At 32.1% G+C, this 24,756-nt stretch overlaps 1 protein-coding gene across 3 annotated transcripts in view; it reads right to left on the bottom strand.

The window, feature by feature from the left end:
- LOC128554336 (uncharacterized) overlaps positions 1–24,756 on the bottom strand; it is a 45,899-nt gene that overhangs the window by 10,952 nt on the left and 10,191 nt on the right. For 2 of the 3 annotated variants that reach the window (XM_053535610.1, XM_053535612.1), the window contains exons 2-3: positions 11,024–11,112; positions 10,548–10,583 (exon numbers count right to left, since the gene is read on the bottom strand). In XM_053535610.1, coding sequence (XP_053391585.1) covers positions 10,548–10,583; positions 11,024–11,106 — 119 coding nt within the window. In that variant the 5' untranslated portion in view covers positions 11,107–11,112. Of the gene's footprint in view, positions 1–10,547; positions 10,584–11,023; positions 11,113–13,938; positions 14,083–24,756 lie in introns of those variants that run through there. The other variant, XM_053535611.1, reaches the window with a different exon arrangement.

The raw sequence follows: 24,756 nt of genomic DNA, 5'->3' as shown, positions 1-24,756 counted from the left end.
CGGTATTACCAATAATCACACATGGGTAGTTTGCTACTAAGTTCATTGTACTCTGAGATAATGACATCTTTGTCAGTATTAAATATATATCTGTAAATATCTTAATCAAAGTTGATTGTAGTTCTCGGGATTCTAGATTTCAACCTTTCTGAAACTGCTGCTTCAAGTGAATCTGCGGCATTTTGTTATCTTACGTCACATACTGGAGGAGTAAGAAAGTTCTGAACAAGTTCTGGGGACAAATGATGTTCTGGCTCCCAGGTTCACTCACTCTTGTGATACCCGGCCCACTTCACCAAGAACTGAACATCCTAAAAGTAAAAATAATTAACATATCGTTATTTCACTAATTTTCTTTCTGATATATTACCACAGGTTTTTAAGTATTTTTGTCTTATTTTGTTGAAAGTTTAGTCACATAAACCTAAATTCGTAAGATATGAATCAAATCAAGGGCTATAACTACATACTGAAGGACAATAACTGATCATTTTCAGAAGTCATTACCCGTAAATTAATAGAATAATTAAGATAAACTTGAATTCCGCAAAAAAAACTAGAACATCGTTTTCACAGATAAAAAATGAAAGTGTAGACACCCCTCCCCGCTATCCGCCCCATCTCCATTAAATTTGACAGCTGCATTTATCATCCAAACCACGTTGATACTGTCAAATAAAAACTTTCAAATTCAAAGAATCAATAGAAATAAAAAATATCAATTTTAAGATGTTTATTACATCAACATTTCAAATTTCTATCAAGAAGGCCAAAATCAGTTATCTTTTCGCACAAATGTCTCCAGTAATTAATAGGATTAAGTAATATACAATAAACGGGAAATCAGCACGCCATGGTGATAAGGGCCATAAAACAAGGGGCGGACAGTTGGGGATTAACATGCCAAACATTTAATTCCGTTTTTTTTTTTGTTTTTTTTTTTAATCAAATTAAATTTATTGCATTATTCTGAAAAATCTGACTTCCTGCGTTTTACGAACTACTTGAAAAAATGAATTTAAAAAAAGAATAAACACACACACACAAACAAGTCATTCTTATTTGAAAAAAAAACCGAAATACATATATATTTTTGGCCTAACCTCCAGATCGCTCGGCAACAAAAAAGTTTTTTTCAGATATCTGGAAATATAAACGCTATTTTTCTTAAGAAGGCTTTACAACTTAATAACTATAATTATATTACGGAAACACATGAGAATATGTTTCCTTTTTTCTGTTTTTACTGTTTTGCGATCAAAATCGAGCTAAAGTTTCTTGATTATTAATAGCTATATAATTTGAAGTCATAATTAATTAATTCCGCTAAAGCGTCTTTATTGCCGCGGCGGTCTGTGGTTTGTGACCAAACTTCAATTCAAGAAAAATATTTTTAGCCAAATCTGGAGGTCAGTGCCTTTAACATCTTCAAAAGATGTAATGCATATTAAATTAGGCTGAGTAATGGGAACAAAATAAACTTCTGCTATGTTCTGCTCTTAAACAAAATATGAGTTTCGGGTCCCTCGACCAACATTTACCTTCTTTCCCTCTTACACAGATCTAAAACCTTTTAATATAAAGTACAGTCAAACTCGCTTTATATGAACTCTTCGGGACCTGGGGAATATGCTCGTATCAAACGAAATTCGTATTAACGAAGGTATGACTCCCGGAAAATTTGCCCGAGCAAGTTGGGCAGTATCACCGGTATCGCCGGTGAATAGCTCCCGATAAATAAAATACAGTAGTGAATAGATAATCATTAGTAGTTTTAACTGATCAAGTGTGTGTATTCAGTTAACAAAAGTCATACTTAAACAGGTAAAAATGTATGAAAATAAATTTTAATATACAAATGTATTGTACAAGTGTTTATAGCACATATAGATACACAGGAATACTGTAACGTGTATGTATACGTCAGTGCATTTTTGAAACCGGTACTTTACACATGGTATTTCAAACTTTTACTTGAAAAAAACTGGTAATCTTTGGTTGTATTTTACTATTATTTAGTTCCTGAATGCCAAATGCCTCTAGTTCTGAACAATATTTGAATAATTTTCCTTTGAGCCTTTATCCTCCAGAAACTTTCTAATGCTATCTACCAATATTTAATTTACTGTCTGGTTCAAAATTTTAATTTGCAGACGACGGTACTTAACTTGCATAAATAATGAAAAGCTCGTTCAACGTGATATTTACTTTAAGGGATTAACTGACAGATCGCAGCTGAATAAACATTGAGACGGTATAGTGTTTGGACAACAGTTTAGGCGTCATGTAATCGGACAATTTTCACAAGTATGCATTTAACAGTTTATGACAGTTGATGATTTAACCTTATAATCCTGCTATTGTGATATTTGTCGGTAATACAATTGGTCCGAGAGCTCGCGGACTTTTATTGCAACAATTGAGGCCAAAAGAAGTTTATACATTTTTGGAAACAATATTTCATATCCTCCATGAAAACCCATTTCTTAAGTGTCAAAGCCGTGCCTATCTATATTTTGTTCACTTATGTTTGTGATAGGGGAGGTAAAACGCACTTGTTAAAATTTAGGGGGTAGGGTAAAGTTTACGTCTAGAAGTTTTTTCACTGTTTAATTACAGTAGCTATATGATTGTCAGTAAATGTATATATGTCAACCAATGTCAGAAAAAGAAATTCATCAAAAAGGAATGAAGGGCAAACTTGATATTTAAGGTCAAAGGTCAAATTTATGTACAAATCACAAAAATGGCATATTTGAAATTTATTTTTATTTTTAAAAATTAGTTTGTTATCATAAGTCATTCAGCTTTATATATGTAATGTGCATATATCAGTCAAAGTCAGAAATGCAAATCTTATTGCAAAATGTCAAGGTCAACCCTGATAATTGAAGGTCAAAGTTCATTTTCATGCAAAAATATGAAAAATGTTACATTTACTTTTTCTAACGTTTTTAGTATGTATTCTTATTGTTAGTCACTGAAGTTAATTCGTTTTAATGTCTGTATGTCAGGCAAAGTCGGCAGTGCAAAGGTAACCACAAAACTGCCAAGGGTAAAGCATATATCAAAGGTCAAATGTCAAATTTGTGTGAAAAATTGCATGAATAGTTTCCTGTTTGAAATATAACAGCTATTTCTGATCATTATTTGTAATTGCTTGTGATTTATTTTAATGTATAAATGTCCCACAATGTCTGTAATAAAGATATCGTCTAAAATCAGACAAGTTCAAATGTGATATTAAGGGTCAAAGGTCATTTTCATGTAAAAGAATGAAAAAATAGCTCTTTAACTTTTCTTCTAGTTAATGATATTTTGTCAATAATTATCAACAATATCAGTTCATTTTAATGTATAAAAAGAAGCCGATGTCTGGTATGCACATATAATTTCAAAATATTCAAGGTCAACCATAATTTCAAAGGTCAAAGGTCATAAAAGTGAGTAAAATGTTGCAATAATATCACCTGCTTGTAATAATTTTTATTGTTTAAAAATATTTGTTTTGTCATTTTAGTAACTAATCGTTGTTCATTTTACTGTATATATGTCAGACGATGTCATGGAAGAGAAAATAAGTCAAGGTCGAACCTGGTATTAAAGGTCAGGGGTAATTTTTGTGTAAAAGATCTAATTGTAGCATACTTACTCATTACTTCGTTCAAAAATAATAGCGCTTGTTACAATTTTCTGTTAGCAACTTATTTTAATGTATACATGTCAAGCAAGGTCATGAATGTAGGTTTTATCCAAATAAGACAAAGCCAAACCTATTATCAAAGGTCAGAGGTCAAATTCGCGTGAAAATTTGCCAAAAAGAACAGTATTTTTGCAATGATTTTTCATTAGTTTTTGAGGGTATATCAAAACTATTAACTAGTTATTATTCATTTTAAAGTATATATAACAGATTAAAGGTCAAAGGAGAGGGTCTTAAAATAACTCGCCATTATGAAAAAAACTGGCTGGAACAAGTTGGGGAGTAAATGCAAAGATCCTCTGCAAATCTACACAGGCAACGTACGGCCCATAGCAGAGTACGCATCAACCTCATTGGATCCTGCTTCCAAAACCAGTAAAGATAAAATGGACAAGGTTAAATTTCAGGTCTGAAGATAATCCCGGGGCAATGAAAACAACTCCAATAAAATAAATGGCAAAGACAGCCAACCCTGAGCCATAAGAGACAAGGCGAGAGAACAAAGCTTTTGTGCATGCAGAGAAGGCAAAGAGACTACCATCCCACCCACTCCACTCAACACTCGAGAGCAGAACCAAGAACAGACTGAAAAGGCAGAGTCTTAACCACATCGTCAAAGAACTGCAAATAGGGAAAGCAGCAGCACTGGACACAGAGGCAGAGCCGCTCGAGCCAAATGAATGGGTTCCCATACAATGTGCTCCCAAGATCAGATTGGAGGTGCCGGGAGTAGAAGAAAAAGGAAAGCAACATCAGGCTTACCAACAATCTCTTACGCTAGAAATGATCAATAACCGCTATCCAGCACACTCTTGGATCCAAGCATATACCGATGGATCAGTGGAAAGGCTGTTCAGAAAGCTGGGAGTGGTACCTATATCAAATTTTCAGACAGCACCTCCTTCATACTCTCTCATCCAGTCAGCAAGAGATGCTCCAACAACAGATCCAGATGTAAGCCCTCACATCGGCGACGCTCGAACTGTATGGGCGAGGAGAAAAGGGACAATACATTCCTAACAGACCCCAAGTCAGCTCGTCAGGCTCACTCAGCAGGTCCATCAGACAACTTAATCAGACAGCTGTTGGAAAACATCAATCTCCTGCCTGAGAGCAACAATGTAGCATTGCGATGGATTCCTGCACATGTGGGCATAGCTGGAAATGAAGCTGCGCAAAAACTTGCAAAGACAGCAGCCAGGCAAGTACAGCCCCAACCTCCAACTTCATATAGAAAATCTCAGACTCTGTGGAAGAATAGCTTTGCGTCAGACTGAAAGAACATAAATGGAGGTTACCTGCCAAATCAGGACTGTCTGTACAAGCTAAACAGCCAATTAACTGTCTTCTGTCTGCGCACTGAAGACTGTGGCCTGAGAAAACATATAAAGAAGCTGGGAGCTGCAGAGAAAGCTAAATGTAAGTGCGGATCAGAGGAACAAACACCGTTTCACATTCTGCAGAGCTGTTCCTATCTGGAAGAAGCATGCCAAAAAGTTTGGCCAACAGACATCCCATTTGAGACCAAGCCGTGGAGAGATTCCAGCAACCTGCAGAATACGGTGCAGTTCATTGCCGCATCTAATCATAAGATATGAAACGGCCATAAGAAGATGGAAGGCAGTAAAGAAGTAAATAAGTAAAGGCCAACATTAAAATGAATTAACATCAAGTTATAAGAAGTTATGTTTGAACAAAGAAATAAAATAACAGTGCTATCTTTTGAATTTATTACCCGAAAATTAATTTTAAACTTTAACATCAGGGCTGATCTAGACTCATGTCTTATGATATCTTCATTGTTGACATTGACCCATATATATACATGTATGAAACTTCAATGAATAACCATAAAATATTAATAATGACAATTAACAATCAAAAATATTGCAAAAATGCTTTTTCCTGCGATCTTTCACGCAAATTTGACCTTTTACCTTTGATATAAGCTTTACCAATCACTGTTTTTGAAATTAGATCTGCATTGCTGACATTGATTTACAAATAAACATAAGACACAATGTCAAGATAATTTGTAACGAAGAAGAAATTAAAAATGCTGTATTTTGAGTTTTTACATGAAAATGACCTTTGACCTTTAATGTCAGGTTTGACCTTGACTTATTTTTCTTTATTATTTCAACAGTAATATTGTCAGTTGTATATACTTTAAAATGAATATTGATCAGTTTTACTAGTAGTGACAAAAAAACCTACACAATAAAGATAAATAATTGCAAAATTCTAGTTATTTTGCGAATTCTTACACAAATTTGACCTTTGACCTTTGATAATAGGTTTGCCTTTAACTTATAAGAATAAGACCTACATTGCTGACCTTGCTTGACATGTATACATTAAAGTGAATTACTAACAGTGAATTATAACAACAACCTATTTTTGGTCAAAGTAATGAGTAAGTATGGTAAATTTTGTGATCTTTTATACAAAGTGACCCCTGACCTCAAATACCAGGTTTGACCTTGACTTATTTTCTCTTCCATGACATCGTCTGACATATATACAGTAAAATGAACAACGATTAGTTACTAAAATGACAAAACAATTACTTCTAAACAATAAAAATTATTACAAACAGGTGATATTATTGCAACATTTTACTCAATTTTGACCTTTGACCTTTGATATTATGGTTGACCTTGAATGTTTTGAAATTATATGTGCATACTAGACATCGCCTAACATTTATATATTAAAATGAACTGATATCGTTGGCTTATATCGACGAAATATGAGAAAAGTTAAAGAGCCATTTTTTCATTCTTTTACATGAAAATGACCTTTGACCCTTAATATCACATTTGAACTTGTCTGATTTTAGACGATATCTTTATTACTGACATTGTGGGACATATATACATTAAAATAAACCACTAGCAATTACTAATAATGATTATAAATAGCTGTTATATTTCAAACAGGAAGCTATTCATGCAATTTTTCACACAAATTTGACCTTTGACCTTTGATATAAGCTTTACCCTTGGCAGTTTTGGGGTTACATCTGCACTGCTGACTTTGCCTGGCATACAGACATTAAAACAAATTAACTTCCTTGACTAATAATGCGAATACAAATGGAAAAGATTAAAAAAGTAAAAGTAACATTTTTCATATTTTGCATGAAAATGAACTTTGACCTTCAATTATCCGGGTTGACCTTGACATTTTGCAATAAGATTTGCATTTCTGACTTTGACTGATATATACACATTACATATATAAAACTGAGTGACTTATGATAACAAACTAAGTTTTAAAAATAAAAATAAATTTCAAATATGCCATTTTTGTGATTTGTACATAAATTTGACTTTTGACCTTAAATATCAAGTGTACCCTTCATTCCTTTTTGATGAATTCCTTTTTGCTGACATTGGTTGACATATATACATTTACTGACAATAAGATAGTTACTGTAATTAAACAGTGAAAAAACTGGTAGTCGTAAACTTTACCCTACCCCCTAAATTTTAACAAGTGAGTTTTACCTCCCCTATCACAAACATAAGTGAACAAAATATAGATAGGCACGGCTTTGACACTTAAGAAATGGGTTTTCATGGAGGATATGAAATATTGTTTCCAAAAATGTATAAAATTCTTTTGGCCTCAATTGTTGCAATAAAAGTCCGTGAGCTCTCGGACCAAATAGAATCAAACAAACATAGATTTTATTATCAAATAGGTATTGCACAAGTAAACGCGTTCACTTTTTACAGGTGATAATCACTTCGACTAAATATCAGCACTGTACAGATTCAAACTATTAAAAGATCAAGCGAAGCAAAAATGTGGCCGCCAACATCTAAAATTAGTTCGTATCAAAAAATGGAAACTTGTAACATTTTAGCTCATTAGGACTTCCAAAATGTGTTCGTATCTCTCGAAAATTCGTATGAAGCGAGTTCGCTATTACCGAAATAATTTTACAAAGAAATAGAAGGACTCAGCCGGGGAATCCGGGTTTTGTTCGTTATTGCCGAAAATTCGTATCAGGCGAGTTCGTATTAAGTGGACTCGACTGTACTTTTATTATAAAATGACTGTTTTAGCGTTTCTAACATGGAGATATATTTTTAAAAGCGTCAGTCAAGTAAACCTAAAACGGCAATTTTAAATGCGCTTACCTTATCTGTAGATCTCTTGGCGATAATCCGTTCAACAGAATAAGTATCCGGCAACACTTTCACTGTTTTCACTACTTTCGATTCACTGGTAACAAAGTCACCTTCATGCATTAATTTGTAATTAATTAATTTAGTTTCGCGACGAGAACGTACAGAATGTGCGGACGCCATTATTGCATATAAAATTTATATCGCATATATATATCCAGTTTCATACGCAGCCCGGTAATTTCAAACAAAGGCAAATAAAGAATAAATTCAACAGTTTGTCAAAAGTGGCAGCCTCTACTCATCTTGGCTCTTTTTTACCGACTTTTCTTAAAAGTAATCGGCAAACAAACAAACATTTTTTTCGGGTACAATTATTGCTATTATTGGCATAAACTGTACATGACAAACACCAATCAAGCCCCATTAACACATTGTCATACAAGATTAAAGTCAAATAACGCCTACTGTCAGTCCACGTGCACGAAGCCGGCCAAAAATTCAAAATCTGTAAAATCAGTGATATTTAAACGCTTAGGGAAGCAAGAAGCCATAAAAATAATGTAATAATAAACACATTGAAAGAAAGATTAGCTTTTCTAGTTTACTTCAATAACTTAATAAATGTTGTGAGATAAGTATAAATATGAGAATATATCATTTAAACAGACCGAGTAAAGCTAAAAATCTGTTATTTCCTATAGAAATCGAATCGAAATTAGTTACTTATTTCAAACGCTTAGGGAAGCAAGAAGATCATATTTGATTTTATCAAAAATTATATTGAAAGAAAGTACAAATATTGCAGATTACTTCAATAACTTAATAAATATTGTCAGATAATGCTTTTGATGTCATTTGACTAGTTAAAGAATTTTCCCTTCTATATTTCAATGGGCGTAAATTGACCGATAACGGCTAATCGATACACTCGATAAGCCGTTTTCAAGGGAGACAATTTCGCCAATTAGCCGGCAAATAGGCTTAAATTTCTGGGTATGAAAGCTGTGTGAAGTTGACTAAACAAACGACATACGACAAACGACATTCAAAAAATTGTGAATGTCTTTCAGTACGCGACATACGACATTCGAAGCAAGTTGAATGTCGTGCATAAAACAACATTGGACATACGACATTCGAACTCAGGCGCGTCGCGAGGCATCAGGGAATGGGGCGGCGTGAGACTTTGATGGTGTGGGTATGGGAGGGGTGTTCCTTCCAAGGTTGTGGGAAAACTTTTTGCAAGTTGCACCATAAATGACACGATTTTCTTGTATTTAGATACCAGTTGCATGTAACCAGTTATTTCAAGACGTTATGTGTGCCAATTTTACCAAGAAGCTCAATTTTATCATTGCTGTAAATAACTTTTAAAGTTACTGAAATTCCAAAACGTTTCATTGTCAAATGTTCAACTTTGACGCAAAATATTTGAATTTCGTTCAGTTCACGATATACGACATACGACATTAAAAAAATGAATGTCGTCAAAAACTACATTAGACATACGACATTCGGACATTGACAACGAAATTTGAATGTCGTTCAGTACGCAACATACGACATTTGAAAACAGTTAAATGTCATGTACAAAACGACATTAGACATACGACATTCGAACTTTGACAAAACAAATTGAATGTCGTTCTTTGCGCGACAAACGACACACGATATTCGTAAAAAAAGTTGAATATCGTGCAAAAAACGACATTGGACATTCGAACTTTGACAAACAAAATTTGAATGTCGTTCAGTACGCGGCATACGACATACGACATCCGAAAAATATTGAATGTCGTGCAAAAAAAAACGACATTGGACAAACGACATTCGAACTTTGACAAAAGTCGTTCAGTGGGCGACATACGACAAACGACCTTCAAAAAGATGCACAAAACGATAATGGATAAACGAAATTCCAACATCGACATACAAAATTTGAATGCCATTAGTGCGCAACAAGCGACATACGACATTCGAACAAAATCAATGTCGGGCAAAAAAAGTACATTGGACATACGACATTCGAATCTTGACACACAAAATTTGTGTTTCTTTCATTACGCGACATACGACATTCGAAAAAAATTAAATGTCGTGCACAGAACGACATTAGTCATATAACATTAGAAATTTGACGAGCAAAAGTTGAATGTTGTTCCGTGTGCGACACACAACATACGACATTCGAAATTTGACACACAAAATTTGAATTTCAATTTCAATTTTATTCGAATATCGTATGTCGTATGTTGTTTTTACACAACATTCAATTTTTTTCGAATGCCGTAACTCGTATGTCGTGCACTGAACGACATTCAAATTTTGGATATCAAAGTTCGAATGTCGTATATCCGATGTCGTTTTTTACACAACATTCAACTTTTTTCGAATGTCGTATGTCTTATGTCGCGCACTGATTGACATTCAAATTTTGTTTGTCAATGTTTGTATGTCGTTATGTCTAATGTCGTTTTTTGCACGACATTCAATTTTGTTCGAATGACGTATGTCGCCTTTTGAACGACATGTCGTTTTTAGCGCGACGTTCAGTTTTTTTTCCGAATGCCGTATATCGTATGTCGCGTACTGAACGACATTCTAAAATTTTTGAATGTCGTATTTGGTTCGTTTAGCCAACTTCACACAGCTAGCAATTAATATCATATTTATTTCATATTAATCAAAGTATAAATACGTACGGTAAAATCTTCGGTTTCTGTTTTGGAACTGGAAATCTGTAAATAATTCATAACGCAAAATTAATTGTAATGATTATAGCTGTTTTGAATATCGAAAATATAGCAGATAAAATGTAAGCATTTCGATCAAAAGGCCTTCAAATTCGACCTGTGCTGGTGCGGCATCTATTAACCTCTCATATGATACTAATGTTATTTCTTCAACAAACATATTGCTACAAAGTTTGAAATTAAAATTGCAACATAGTCAGGCTACAATAGTCTAGTACAAATGTAAGCTTTCGATATAATAAAGCTACCATTATCTTACACTACAGTAAAATCAAGCTACAACAATCTAGTACAAATAGAAGCTTTCGATGTAAATAAGCTACATTAATAATATTATGTAGTACAAACGTAAGCTTTTGATATAATCAGAATCCAATATGATATTACATATACATTTAAAACGTTGAGCATATTATCAAACTTACTTTAGTTGTTTATCAAATCTTTCTAGCAAACTTGCTGGTAGCTTGCCGGACAGCCGCTGCTCTGGTGGATTTTCTCCGCTCATTTTTGTCTGTAAGAGGTAAGCAATATTTCTATCATCATATTGTAAAACTAGATGCCCATGTGCAACTCGTCGAGCTCGTCAATTATCAAAACGACTAAAAGCACCAAGTTTTACTGGTAGTTGCGGTAGTTGCAAGCAACAGTCTGTCTCATTGAGGTCAACAGTTTTGCAAAACAAAAAAATACTTCTTTATGCATGGCAAAGTGTGCCCTTTACCTTTGAGATAGGCACCCGAGATTTGCGCACAACACTACGTTTCGCAGAGGCGAGCATTTCCGCTAAAGAAAAAAAAATATTTTTCTCCATACTTATCATTGTTTTGGCCTGGACAAGCTATAAAATGAGCTTTGACCACAAGCTGTGACCTTGACCTTGAGATAGAAACCCTGGGTTTAGACATGACACACTGTTTCATTAAGTTAAACATTTATTACAAAATATTTACAAGATTCCCCAATCTATGTCAGCGTTTTGGGCCGGATAAGATCTTACATTTCATTTGACCTCCATCTCTGACCTTGCCCTTTGAGATATGAACCTTGGGTTTGCGCATGACACACCGTCTTACTATAGTTAACATTTACGCCAAATATAAACAAGGTTGTTCCATGCATGTCAAAATTATGGTCCTGACAAACTTATCCGGATGCACACACGCACGGATTGATGCAAGGACGCACACACCTACACCTAACAGCCATTTGGACAACTATGTCTTCGCTGCTACAAACGGGATCGGCAACAAATTTGTCTAGTAAGCCGTAACAGTATTTGATATATCATACAATTAAGTCGTCAACTATTTGCTGAATAAAAACCGTTATTATGTATAATATATCGGTTAAAGAAATGAAGAACAGAACCAGAACTCAAAGAAAAACTATCGCATATTGTACGGATGACTGTTTCTCCTGTATTTGTGCGGTAATCGTCTCATTGAAACATGATATGGAAGCATAATAGGTGCAAATCTCATTGAAAATCCTATATGTTTTAATGAATAATGTAATGTGATATAGTATGGTATACATTTAAAGAGTATTAAAATATTCAGAGTAATTCTTCACAATTGGGCAACTATAAATGTTTGTTACAAAGGTAGCCTTGACATAGCTTTATACGACGAAATCACCGCATTAACTCCCTGAGGCCGATATCGTAACATATCTGCTGCGGCGAGATAAGAATTACCACCTAACGTCGAAGAACATTTTCTGATCTTATCACAATCTCACGCACATGCAGTCAATTGAAATCATGCAGGGAATCATGGGTGATTAAAATAGATTAAAATAAACTTACAAAATCTTCAAAGTTTGAAAAAATACTTTTATATCCTATTTCATCTGTAACATATGTCCAAATAGAAAAATATTTTAACCTCGAAATATTTACAATTTTAACGAACCTTCTGCGTTGAAAATATTTGAACGTTTCTGGTTCGCTTACTTTTCACATGTAAAGGCATTGAAATCCAATAAATAGAAATACAATATTTACAAAAAACATTTACATAATCATACTAAAAATTGACACCCGTTTTTGTGTGAATATGGATCATGGTTAAATTTGATGTATACATGTACACAAACGTTTTGTGACACGTGCTGAGACAGTTAAGTTGTAATATTTACATTTACCTTTATAAAATACAAAAACAACGTGACTACATAAACATATGTCACGTTGTTTTTGTATTTTATAAAATAAGTTTTGTTGTGTTCATGTTTTTCAGTTTGTATTGTATTCGATGTAAGTGTACGAATATTTCAGCCTTCTAAAGCTTAACTTTTTCCGACCATTCATTTAACTGATAATGGAATTTCAACGTCTGAATCATCATCGGACGGAACTAATATGTCAGAAGCTGCATGGTAATGAATATTTTCTTTATTTTAAGAAAGATTTTTGACAGACGACATTATTTTACTCCTTTGAAATACAGTATGAACGAAACACAGTGGATTTCGTCTTTACATGGCCGCATAATTGCAAACACTTTTTTTAACAAGGGAACTAATTAGCACTAATTATAACATCTAAGAAATAATACCCAGTATGCAAAAATAATTTTGCTTTTGCCAAGATTATCAAAAATTAACAAGTACATGTCACAATCAGCATGATCTCGGTGCCGCGACTATACTCGTCAATCGCCGTCCTGGGGAGTCCTGATAACGCGCGTATAGTCGGAAATCGACGCTACGGGGTTACAAAATATTACGCCTATAGTCGCATTTCGGCCCCAGGGAGTTAACTCAAACTGAAAAAACGAATGTTTTTTAATAAGTCTACAGATATGAATATTAAAATTGCTTATGTGTTGAACAAATAATAACAAAAAAGTAATACAGGCATGTTGACACCATTCCGATACTGATTCCCCGAGGCTCAAGTGAATACTTGCTATTGAAGCTTACAACAGCCTCAGTCATAAACTCCTTCTAAAAGTTAGTGAGATAAATATCTGTCTACGAAAAATTAAGTAAATTAATTGTTTATTGAATTCATTAATCCCCTGTGACATTGGACTATTGACAAGGTCATAAAAGGAAGTTTGACATGTGCATTGCTTTCATGTCCGCATTTAAAAAAACCTATTTCCTTAGCAATAATTGGCCTCTTTTAAGCTATTGAATAATCTTTAAAAAAAACCAACAACTTCAAAACCTTATTTCCCACCCATTTACACACAACAAGCGACAACGGTTTTCTCTCCACCCAAATAAATGACACACATTTTTGCACCAGAGTCAACTAAAATCTACCCCTAGTTAAGTAGATAATTTAAACAGTTTAAAATAATTAATAGTTTTGCAAAATTTGACTTACCTACTTTCTCTATAATCACTTTTATCAAAAATGAAACTTCTTCTTAGTATTTAAACTAAATATAGTACTATAGCTGTAAAATAACTACGACATGTTTTTATCGATTCCAACAAGTTTTAAATAAACGTGTTTTACATGCTACTACTTCACAATTAATCGGTAAAATGAAGCCAATTATCTTGCAATCAGAGTTAAATACAGTGTAGTAGATCATATCTCAATGTTAACTACCGAATGTTTCATGAATGCAACGGCCTGCATGATATATTGTTACGCATAACAACTCAAAGCTCGGGTTATTCTTCGATATAAATCACACTTAGTTATTTTGATTCTGACACGGTATACTTGAAACAACATTGTTAGAAAAAAAATTGAACAAAATATAATTGTTGTTTTCCTTCTTTTTGTATTCATTATCATTAAAGGTGGTTTTAAAATCAAAAAGCAATGACCAACAGTCGGCCTAAGTCTAGTTCTGGCTACTACAACTTTAAATGTCCCATTTTTATGATTGACGCTCTTTGAAGTTACGCAACAGCTAACCAGAAATTCCATATATCTTAAAACGCTTCAAAAACCTATATGGAAAACAATATTTTCCTGAAATTTACAATTATCTTATAAAGAGAAGACCTATATATGTTGATGCATCATCTTGATGAATTGACGGTTTTCAAGTTGAATAGCGGCCATGTTGATTATTTACTCTTGCGAGAGTTCGATAGGTCACACAGGTCACCGCTCTATTTTTAAATCGTTCTATTTTAACTAGTTCTATTTTTAATTGATGTAAACATATATGACAGTTTTTGGCAAGACGAGTGCTAGTGCTGTCAATGCTGCTCTGTTACGCTTGATACGCCAGAAAGAATTGTATTAAATTCATGGATCGACCTACTCTTTAGTCAGTGAGCTTAATTGGTCATGAAAAATAGAAGAATCTGAAAAAATGTTCAGTATTCATCACAGCAACATACATGCATGCTGCAAAAGTTAATATGATACTCTATAAAAGCAAGTATGGTCTCAAAAATGGCAAGTTGTATAATGTATTAATAGAGGTATCCTTAAAACAAGTTTGTTCGTTTAATATTTGCTTAAAACCATTTTTCCTCATTATCTCAGCTATAAAGCAAATGCTTCCAACTATACACAAGGTTTTCATAAAGTATCCAACAAATACCACACATGGCTATGGAAAGAAAAACTGACAACTTATTAATTATAGCGGTCGGACTGAAGAAATAAACAGTATACCACAAAGTGATGTTAAAAGTTGTTCTGTTCTATGGCAACTTTACACCTCTTTTAATGGTAGAGGACGACATTAGCCCCAATCCCAACAAGACATTATTTGACTTGCAGATTGACACCTTAACTGAACCATACATAATTAGTAAGCCAACTGGATGACTTCCTCACAAGAATGAATTCTGTACTAATATCAAGGTTTCAATCCCGAAGTAGTGAGGAGTATAGAATTAACTGAAGGCAATAACTTAAAAATAAAACTTCAGATTAAGTGTTATATTTTCTGATCTTTTTTTATCACAGAGTCCATTCAATATCTTTCTAATAGAATTCCTGTGCTTGTGTCTGCTAGGTTGCCTTCTATGCTTCAAAAGAAATTTTTACATATTTTATTGTCTGATAAATCCATATAACTGCAAAATTTAGCACATCACAAACAGTAAAAGGAGAGATTTTCGTCAAAAGTATCAACCGATTACCTCGTATATTCACAGAATATTACAAAGAGCTATGTCTTTAAGTACAGAATATCCTTTAAAGTAACAGGTACCTCATATTTACGAAAGAAATGGAGAGTGATGTATGCCGTGCATGTGGTTCGTCATTAAAAACAAATAGGACTAGGGGCTTAAAAAGAAGAAGCGTGTAGACAAAAATTAAAGGGTATGGGGTAAATTGCAGTACTTCTGATGGAATTAAAAATTCTTTTGGCATATCAGTTACTCCCGGAAGGAACGTTTGTGAAAATTGCTACAAGAACATAAGTCGTGTAACAGTGTTGTCGGAGAAATGCAAATCAGACAAAGCAGAACTTCTGCATGAAAAAAGGAAGTTATGTAAATCGAGCCTTTGGGAAGTAGATGTGCTTTTCCCTAAGGAAGAACAGAACCAGTACTCAAAAAAAACTAAGGTAGGTTTTTAAACAGCCTTATCTTCTGGTAGACAAATAAATTACATAGTTGACAAAGTTGTGTACTATTTACAGAGATCATGACAATAAACAAGTGTTCAAAGTTTCAAAGACATATGTGAAATAGTTTGTACAAAGCGAGCCCGTATTGAAGTCCAAAAAGGGCCATAATTCAGCCAAAATATTTAACATACTTAGTACTCTTGCCTACAGACAGGGACTGTTATAATAAACAAGTAATTAAAGTTTCAATGCCATATGTTAACCATTTCACAGAAAATATGTACCATAATGAAGAACTTAATCAAGATTTGTAAGTCAGAAGGGGTCATAATTCAGCCGAAATCCTTGTTGGTGTTAAGCACTCTTGCCTAAAACTAGAGATATTGATGGTACACAAGTGTTAAAAGTGTCAAAGATTTAATATTTATCAGATACCAACTAGGGTGACTCTTAAATATCCAAGAAGTTGATGCATTATTAGTTTTTATGTATGTGTTAGGGCTTCCTGCTAGGACTTGAACCTAGAACTCTTTAAAAGTGTATTAATTTACACCACAAGAAGTCGTCCCTGTAGTAACACATAACATTTATTTTGCATGTTTATAAACAATTGTGCCAAAACATATATAAATATGACTGAAATAAGGCTTGTTTGAAATGGTGTAAACTACCATACATTTAGCATATTTAGCCCTTACCCTGCTAAATTTCTATAATGAAATTGTCCATTTTTCAATTTAGACAGTACTATTACTAAAAAGGGTGCATACTAAAAAGGTACTGACAGAATGGTGACCTGTGCAGGCTGTCCAGTATCTATACTGGTCGCAAAGGCAGAATCAGTCATGTATTATACGGGTTAAGGCCATAACTTCAGCAAAAATGACCATAACTTTCAAATGATAGGCCAAAGTATGCCCGATAGTGGTTACTCCAGTGAAGTTTGATGAAATTCCAACCGCTGGTATAAAAGTAGCAAATACCAAAGAATGTGATAAATCTATCTAAAAGTATATACCCTATCATTTTTGTTTTGCTTTCGAATTTTGTCTTTTTGGCCTGTCGGTTTTCGCAAGACCTGATTTATTTTAACACATATTTCTAGCCTAAGTCAAAGAGCTATAAAAATAAATCGGCAACTTGAAAGGCATATAGAGCAAATCTCGCCAACATACCGTAATAACTGAATGAGATCTCGTTTACCGCTTTCTCCACGCGCCATTTTGTATGCGAAGGCAAAAAAACGTGTACTTTGTGTCTTAAGACTATTTCACATTAAACTAATGTTGTTTTAGAAGCTAACGTGTATTTTAAATGTAGTTTTTAAGGTACAAATTGTAACTCCAAGCTCGCCGATGTTTGTTTTTACTAAGATAACGCCGATTCACGCTCTGACACGAGATCACGCGAGATTACAACCTGTTGCCATTCTGTGTATTTTATACTTCTGTGCCTAAATGTAATATGTTGTGTAATATGTATACTGTTCATAATGTAAAAACTAAAACATCGGGATTGTTACCACATTTGCATATGATGATAATGATTTATTTTATTACTCAAAATAAAAACCAAATATCTCATACAACACTCTTTTATTCATCAAGAATATGCATTGATACTTATAACGATAGTTAAACATACGCATGATAATAATTTAATTAAATTAGTTAAAAGTATGTATATTGACAATATTGGGAGTTGATCGGCCGCTCATGGCTCAACAAGGGTCTCACCGTGTACAGTCGTTAAAAGCACTGCAAAATCCACCGACCGAGAGGAGAACAGACTAACCCAAGGCTTGCAAACATCACTTACTGTAACAACGCAACTGCGCAATCCATCGAACTTCGAATTGTGAATCCAGCCCAGCCCGGGTGTCACCGGGATGTGGTCAAATGCACAACCCGAGCCAATGTAGAGCGAGGCAATATAACACAACGGACCGCAAGGCAAAGCAATGCAAGACACTTTGTACTTTGTACTTTGTAACAGGTATTACTCAAAGGCAAAGCAACGCAAGACACTTTGTACTTTGTACTTTATAACAGGTATCACTTAAATGCAAGCACACAACAATTTCAATTGAACGTCGAGCTACCATTCCAACCAGCATCAATTGAACCACAAATTAACTCCAAGTCATTAACCAATTCTTCTGGATTACATGGACAAACGTCATAACCCTGTCCCCTAATTACTTTTTTAAATTTCATAGATCTTTTATTGATAGGTAATCCTGATTTTTCTGTTAATTCTTTGAATATTTTTCTTGAATGAATTGAATGTTTTTATTATTGTTATATTTTTTATTAATCAAATCAATCAAATCATTATCTACTTTAGTGTTAATTACTTCTTTTCCAGTTATTCTATCTTTAGCAATTAATTTGTTTTGTCCGTAAAGTTTATTTAAGTTAATAATTAAATTACCATAATCTTCCAGTGTTTTTTCAACTTCTTCTTCGGTAGGTTTTTTGTTTATATCCCTGTATTTTTTATATTCCCTCGCCAGTTCTTCAGGAGACCATATAATTGATGGTGGTTCTTGGAATAGCTGTGGTAAACCCTGATATGTTTGTATGTCTTTCATTTCATCACCTAGTAACGCTAATTGCTCTTTAATTCCAGGTAATGCTTTTAACTGACTTGATAATTTTTCTTTTTGACTTTCTATTCCTTCAGTAATTGGTTTATAAATTTCATTATACATATCTTGACTAGTAGCTTTTCTTATTTTTTCCCTTCTTATTTCTTCTCTTTTAGCTTTTACTTTTTGTTCAACTAGATTGTTTATTTCTCTCATTTCTTGAAGTTTTGCTAAAATTTATATAATAATATAAGATAATGTAAAATAATATAAGATATTGTAAGATATTGTAACGTAATATTATTATATAATGAAAATTCCAAATTATGATACAAAAAGTGATAAATCTAATAACTTTAAGCAAATTAAGCAATATCCTTTTATGCCAGATTCATGTTTAGAATGTTAATATGTGGATATTCTGGATCTGGAAAAACAAATACACTAATGCATATGCTACGCAAACCTCTTATATATTATGATAAATTATACCTATATGCTAAAAACCTAGAACAATCTAAATATCAGGATTTAATAGACCGCTTAAATGAAATTACAGAAAAAAATAAATTAGATCCAAATGAAATACTTGAATATTCGGCTGATCCAAACCAAATTGAACCCTGTGATGATCTTGAATCAGAAAAACAAAAAGTAGTAATATTTGATGATTTTGTATGTGAAGATAAAAAGGTTCAAAATGAAATAACAAAATACTTTATTCAAGGACGTCACAAAAACTGTTGTGTTATTTATTTAAGTCAGTCTTACTATAAAACACCAAAAGATATTCGAATTAACTGTTCACATTATATTTTGTTTGAAAGTCCAGGTAAAAGGGAAAATGATATGATTTATAATGAAGAAAATATTAACCCTAACTCTTTTCCTAATACAACAAAACAAAAATATGATTTCTTATATATTGACAAACCAAGGAAGTTTTTAAGAAAACACTTTACAGGAATTATATAATAATTATATAATAGGAGTTTTTAATGATGTAAAACAAATAAGTGAACCCGACAGTATAAGTAAAGTTAAATTTGATATTGATTTAAGTGATTATGCTACTAAAACAATTTTAAAAAACTTAAAAAGGAAACGGAATCGTATCTTCACAGAAATAAGGAACTTGATAACACAATGAACAGAGCATTAGATATGGGAGGTAATGAAATAATCAAACTAGGAAATCTAGATAAATCCGCTGGTGCAGTTTTAAGACGGTTTATGTATAAAAAAGTTCAAAGTGTAATAGATGACTATAATCTTGAAGATATTAAAAGTATAAAACAGACACTAGAAGCAGAAGTAAAGAATATTGAAGAATTAACAAAAGAATTTAAAAAGAGTGAATTATTAATAATTCAATTACAAGATAAAATTGAAAAAGAAATGAAAGCTATGGTTGATTCTATTAAAGAACTTGAAGAGAAATCTGATTTGACAGATGACAACATAAAATAAGTATTCAGAACCAATTTTGAAAAGTTATACAATCAAGTTCAAGAATTAAAAGATAGTATGATTAAACATGAAGAACTAAAAGACAAGATTATTGAAGCTGACAAAAAGTTACAAAATATGTATCAGTTAGAAATTAGGACAGAAGTAAATAAACTAAATACTGAAGCTGAAAAAAAGCATCAAGATTTACTCGATACATTTTCAAATAAATTTGCAGAATATAAATCTGAACTGGAAAAGGCAGCTTCACAAAGAGGTGATGACCATGACACAGCATTACATAACCTTTAAAAAGAGATCAATTCTAAAATAGAAAACTTTAAGAAACAACTTCGAATTTTGATTAGTAATGTCGACACACGTCACAATTTAAAGTACGCGGAATTAAGAACACTTACAGAAATATTACAAAAAGATATCAACGAATTTAATGATAAAATTAAAACAATAATAAATGATAAGGGCTTTGTAGTTGAAATATCAGCTAAACAAGGAGAATCAATCACTGCTAATACCCAAGCAATTTCCACTAATACCCAAGCAACTGCTACTAATTGGGAAAAAATTACAGAAGTAAAAAATGTTTTCTTAAAACAAGAAACACAATTAGCTAGAACAAAGAATACTCTTGACAATTTGTCTGCTTCTGAAGTTGCTACAACAAAACGACTTAATGATTTAGCTGAATTAATTCTTGAACACGAAAATAAATACAAGGAAATAGAAGAAGAACTAGAAAAAGTAAGACGTGAAGTGTTTGTTTTTTAATACAAAAGTAAAGTTGATTATAAAATATCACGCGACGGCCTTAAAAGATATTCTCGCATTTCAGTATTAATGAGAAAGTATTATGATAGCCACGGTGTCTGGATATTATCATTATATTCTTTGGTGGATGTGGATTATATTGAAGGGAAAGGCCTGGTTAATGTGGGCTGTTTTGATTTATTTAATTTGGAATCTGGAAATATCGTAGATTATAAAGATTTTATAAACATAAACCAAGAATATAAACTAGCTCTACCGGATGTACCTTTAAAAAATGTGTTGTCAGTCAAAAAAGCCGGAATTTATGTAATAGATACTAGGTTTTATTTAAAGTCAAATGTAAGGGGGCAAGCAGCATGCCCAATATCACATTTAGTTTTTGGTGGTGGCGAGAGGGTTTTATCGGTGAATTTCCCTCCGGGAGTGTAAATATAACACCCGTGGTTAGTGACATCAGTAACATCAGTGACCTCAGTGACGCTGATATAGTATATATGTTCAGTAACAATCCGTCAGTATCTGTGTATGAGAAAAAAATCAAACTTTATCTAACAGAAAAGACAATGTTTGACATTAATCCTTATAACGACGATCCAACATCCTTCGATACAGGATTTTATCTTTTGCCAGGTAGTTATGTCAAATTCTACATATTGGAGGAATATATAAATTATAAAGAAAGTAAACTTTTGAATTAAAACATTATTTAAAGTTTTAATTAATTACTGTGCTTTTATTTAACTGGAATAATTAATATAATGGGAATATTCAATAATATAAATGAAAAAGTAAATAAAATAGAAAAACAAATAATAAGAAAACCTCCATTGTTTTTAACATCTGCAACAGAAGATGTTGCTTGATTATTTCAATGGAAAGTTGTAAATGCTAGTCCTGGTTTAGTTCAAAATGGTAATAATGTAACAATTAGTTTTAATTGCATTTTAATTATTCTTATTGATCATTATTATTAATTATTCTTATTAATCATTGATGCAATTAAATTAGATAAAGGAGAAGCAAAATTGGATTTAAAAAGCAAAGAAAATAAAATTCTTCAAAGTTACAATGTAAAAAATAACTGAAGAAATGAATCTATTTCTATTAATTATACAAATCAATTTCAAACAAATGATGTAATTTATATCAATTCTTTAAACGTTAAGAATGTTAACATTAACAATTTATGGTTCTGTGACCGAGCTGAGCTAAAGCTCATAAGGCTAATGTATTAATACCATTATCAAGAAGATATCTTTTATCGTCATAACATGATAAAGATGTTTTATTTATAACATAACTGGAAAGATTGTGTTTATCAGAACGAATAACTTTAAAGGTGTGATTACTTAGGGTTGAATTAAAGAAAGTATCATTGTAATTTTTATGAACTATTGTTTTTTTAACAACATGTTTTTTAATTCCTTTACATTTTTTAATGTTAACTTCATTTTGTAATAAATATGAATACATTTTACTTCTTACTCCAACAAATTCAACAATTGGAATGCCAGCAGCTTCATCTTTGGATTTTCCAATTACTTTTTTATTATTGTCGAAATAAAATTTTGAATTACTATCGTAATCACTATTATCAAATAAATCTTTGTCCTTATAAAAATCCTCATATGCATCTTTGGTTTTTATTTCATAACATAATGAATCAACGTCAGTGAATGAAAGCTTTGCTGAGTTTTTATACTTTTCCTTAATATAATTATAATGAAAATCATACATTAAATATTTTGATAAATCTAGAATGCACATTCCAACATAACAAGGTCTGTTTAATAACAAGCTTTCTTTTATTCTATGAATACCAAACAAATTCTTGTTAAACATCGTTGAACTAACAAATGAACGTTTGGCAATATATTTTAATAAAAGGTTTTCATCATGAGTTAATTTAATATTGATTCTTTTGCGAAAATTCTCCATCGTCTTACCGAATACAGAATTGTTCATTAACTTAAAAAGTCCTTTTCAAATGAATTGTTTGCTTTAGATCTTTTTTGAGTATTAAAATCAATATATTTTTTTAACCAAGGACTTTCGTCAAAAGTTAATATTTTGTGTATTTTTGTTACTTTTAACCCTAATTGTGTATATAGTTCAAGGTTTTTATAATGAACAACATAATTTTGTTTTTTCATTAAAGTTGGAACTAATGTTTTTACATTACTTTTTCCTATTTCAAATTCTTTTTTAATATTTTTACTATAATTTGAAAGCCAGTCGTCTGGTATTTTGATTTTTTCAGGAGCCAAAGGATAATCATTATGTACAATAAGTGATTCTTTTGGATATTCAAGATCACATTCAATTATAAAGTTAGTTTTACCCTTTGCAATTAATTTCTTGTATTGTTTTTCGGATATAAATTTAAAGTTTCCAGAGGGCAAAGGTCGACACATGGCCCAACCATAAAGATTATTGGCGTCGAGGTACATAATATATTTAAATACTAATTCAGGATCATAATCTTTCATATATTTGTTGTTTGCTTTACTGTATCTGTTTGAAATATAACTTATTCCTACTCTCAGTCCCTTTTCAATAAAAAGATACATATCAATATCAGTTATTAAATCCAGACTTATTCCAGTCATTTTTAACATTGCATCCCAAGCTAAACCAGGACTACTAAAATAATGACAAGGATCTAATTTGTAATACTCTTAACATAATTTTCTAAAATTTTTGAATAAATCAGCTAAAAGTAATACGTCAGTTTTTAAATATAGATCATGATATTCTCCCATTGTTTTAATTTTAAATTTATTCCAAACATTTTTAGCATGTTCATATTCATTGTCAGATATGTGTGTTTCATTTAAAACTGAATAAAACTCTTTTTTAGGAGGTAATTCTGTTTCTTTGAATTTTTTAAATGAATCCATGTAATCATATGGATAAATACCTTTTGTTTTTAATAAATTAAGTTTACTTTTGTCAAATTCTTGAGATAAATATTTAAATTCTGGAATATTTTTTACTAAGTTATCCAATGATTGAGACATAAATTGGAATGAATCAATAAGACCAAGTCGGAAATCATAAATGCCATATATCTTTCCATATTGTTAGGAATAACATTAATTTTTTTCTTTAATTTCCCTATTTGTTGCATAATAAAATGACCGTCATAACCTCTTAAATTATGAAAAATAACGGGAATTTTGTGTGTTAGTCTAAAATTAATATTACATTCTGAGTGAGCACTGCCTCTGAATTTTCCTGTTATATGACAGTGATCACGGACTGGCACTTCACCTTCTATATATTCTTTTTCACAGATATGACAAAACTTTTGTTTTTTAAATTCACTTTCATCTTTTTTAGACATTCTTAGTTCTTTGTTAAAGTGTTCTTTAAATGTTTTCTGACAATATTCCTCTTCCTCAAGCATTTTTTCAACAAACTTATAAACTGCATTAGGTCCTCTGTAAATTTTAGTTGATTTAGTATATTGATCGTCATAACAACAAACAACTTTATAACCGTAACCACAATCTATATGATTTTGATATGGTTCAGTAAATGAAGATTCAGGTGACGGTAAAGCAGTTTAAATTTTCTTAGTTATTGATTCAAAATCAGCATAAATTACAAAAGGTACTGCTAAACCCTTATGATAATTTTTAAATTGTACTTTACTTCCCTCTTTTGGCATTTTTACGCCTTGGGTACCATTAATAGCTAAACAGTTTGGTATGTGTTCATTTAATATTCTTTCTTGAGAAAAATTTTGTAAACATGATTTGCAAAAATGTTTTTTAATTTTACATTTTTTTTAACATTAATCTATTAAAATCTTTTATCT

Source organism: Mercenaria mercenaria, unplaced genomic scaffold (genome assembly GCF_021730395.1).
Source record: "Mercenaria mercenaria strain notata unplaced genomic scaffold, MADL_Memer_1 contig_4949, whole genome shotgun sequence".
In the NCBI taxonomy this organism is placed as follows: domain Eukaryota; kingdom Metazoa; phylum Mollusca; class Bivalvia; order Venerida; family Veneridae; genus Mercenaria; species Mercenaria mercenaria.
This window is presented reverse-complemented; position numbering and strand designations above follow the sequence as displayed.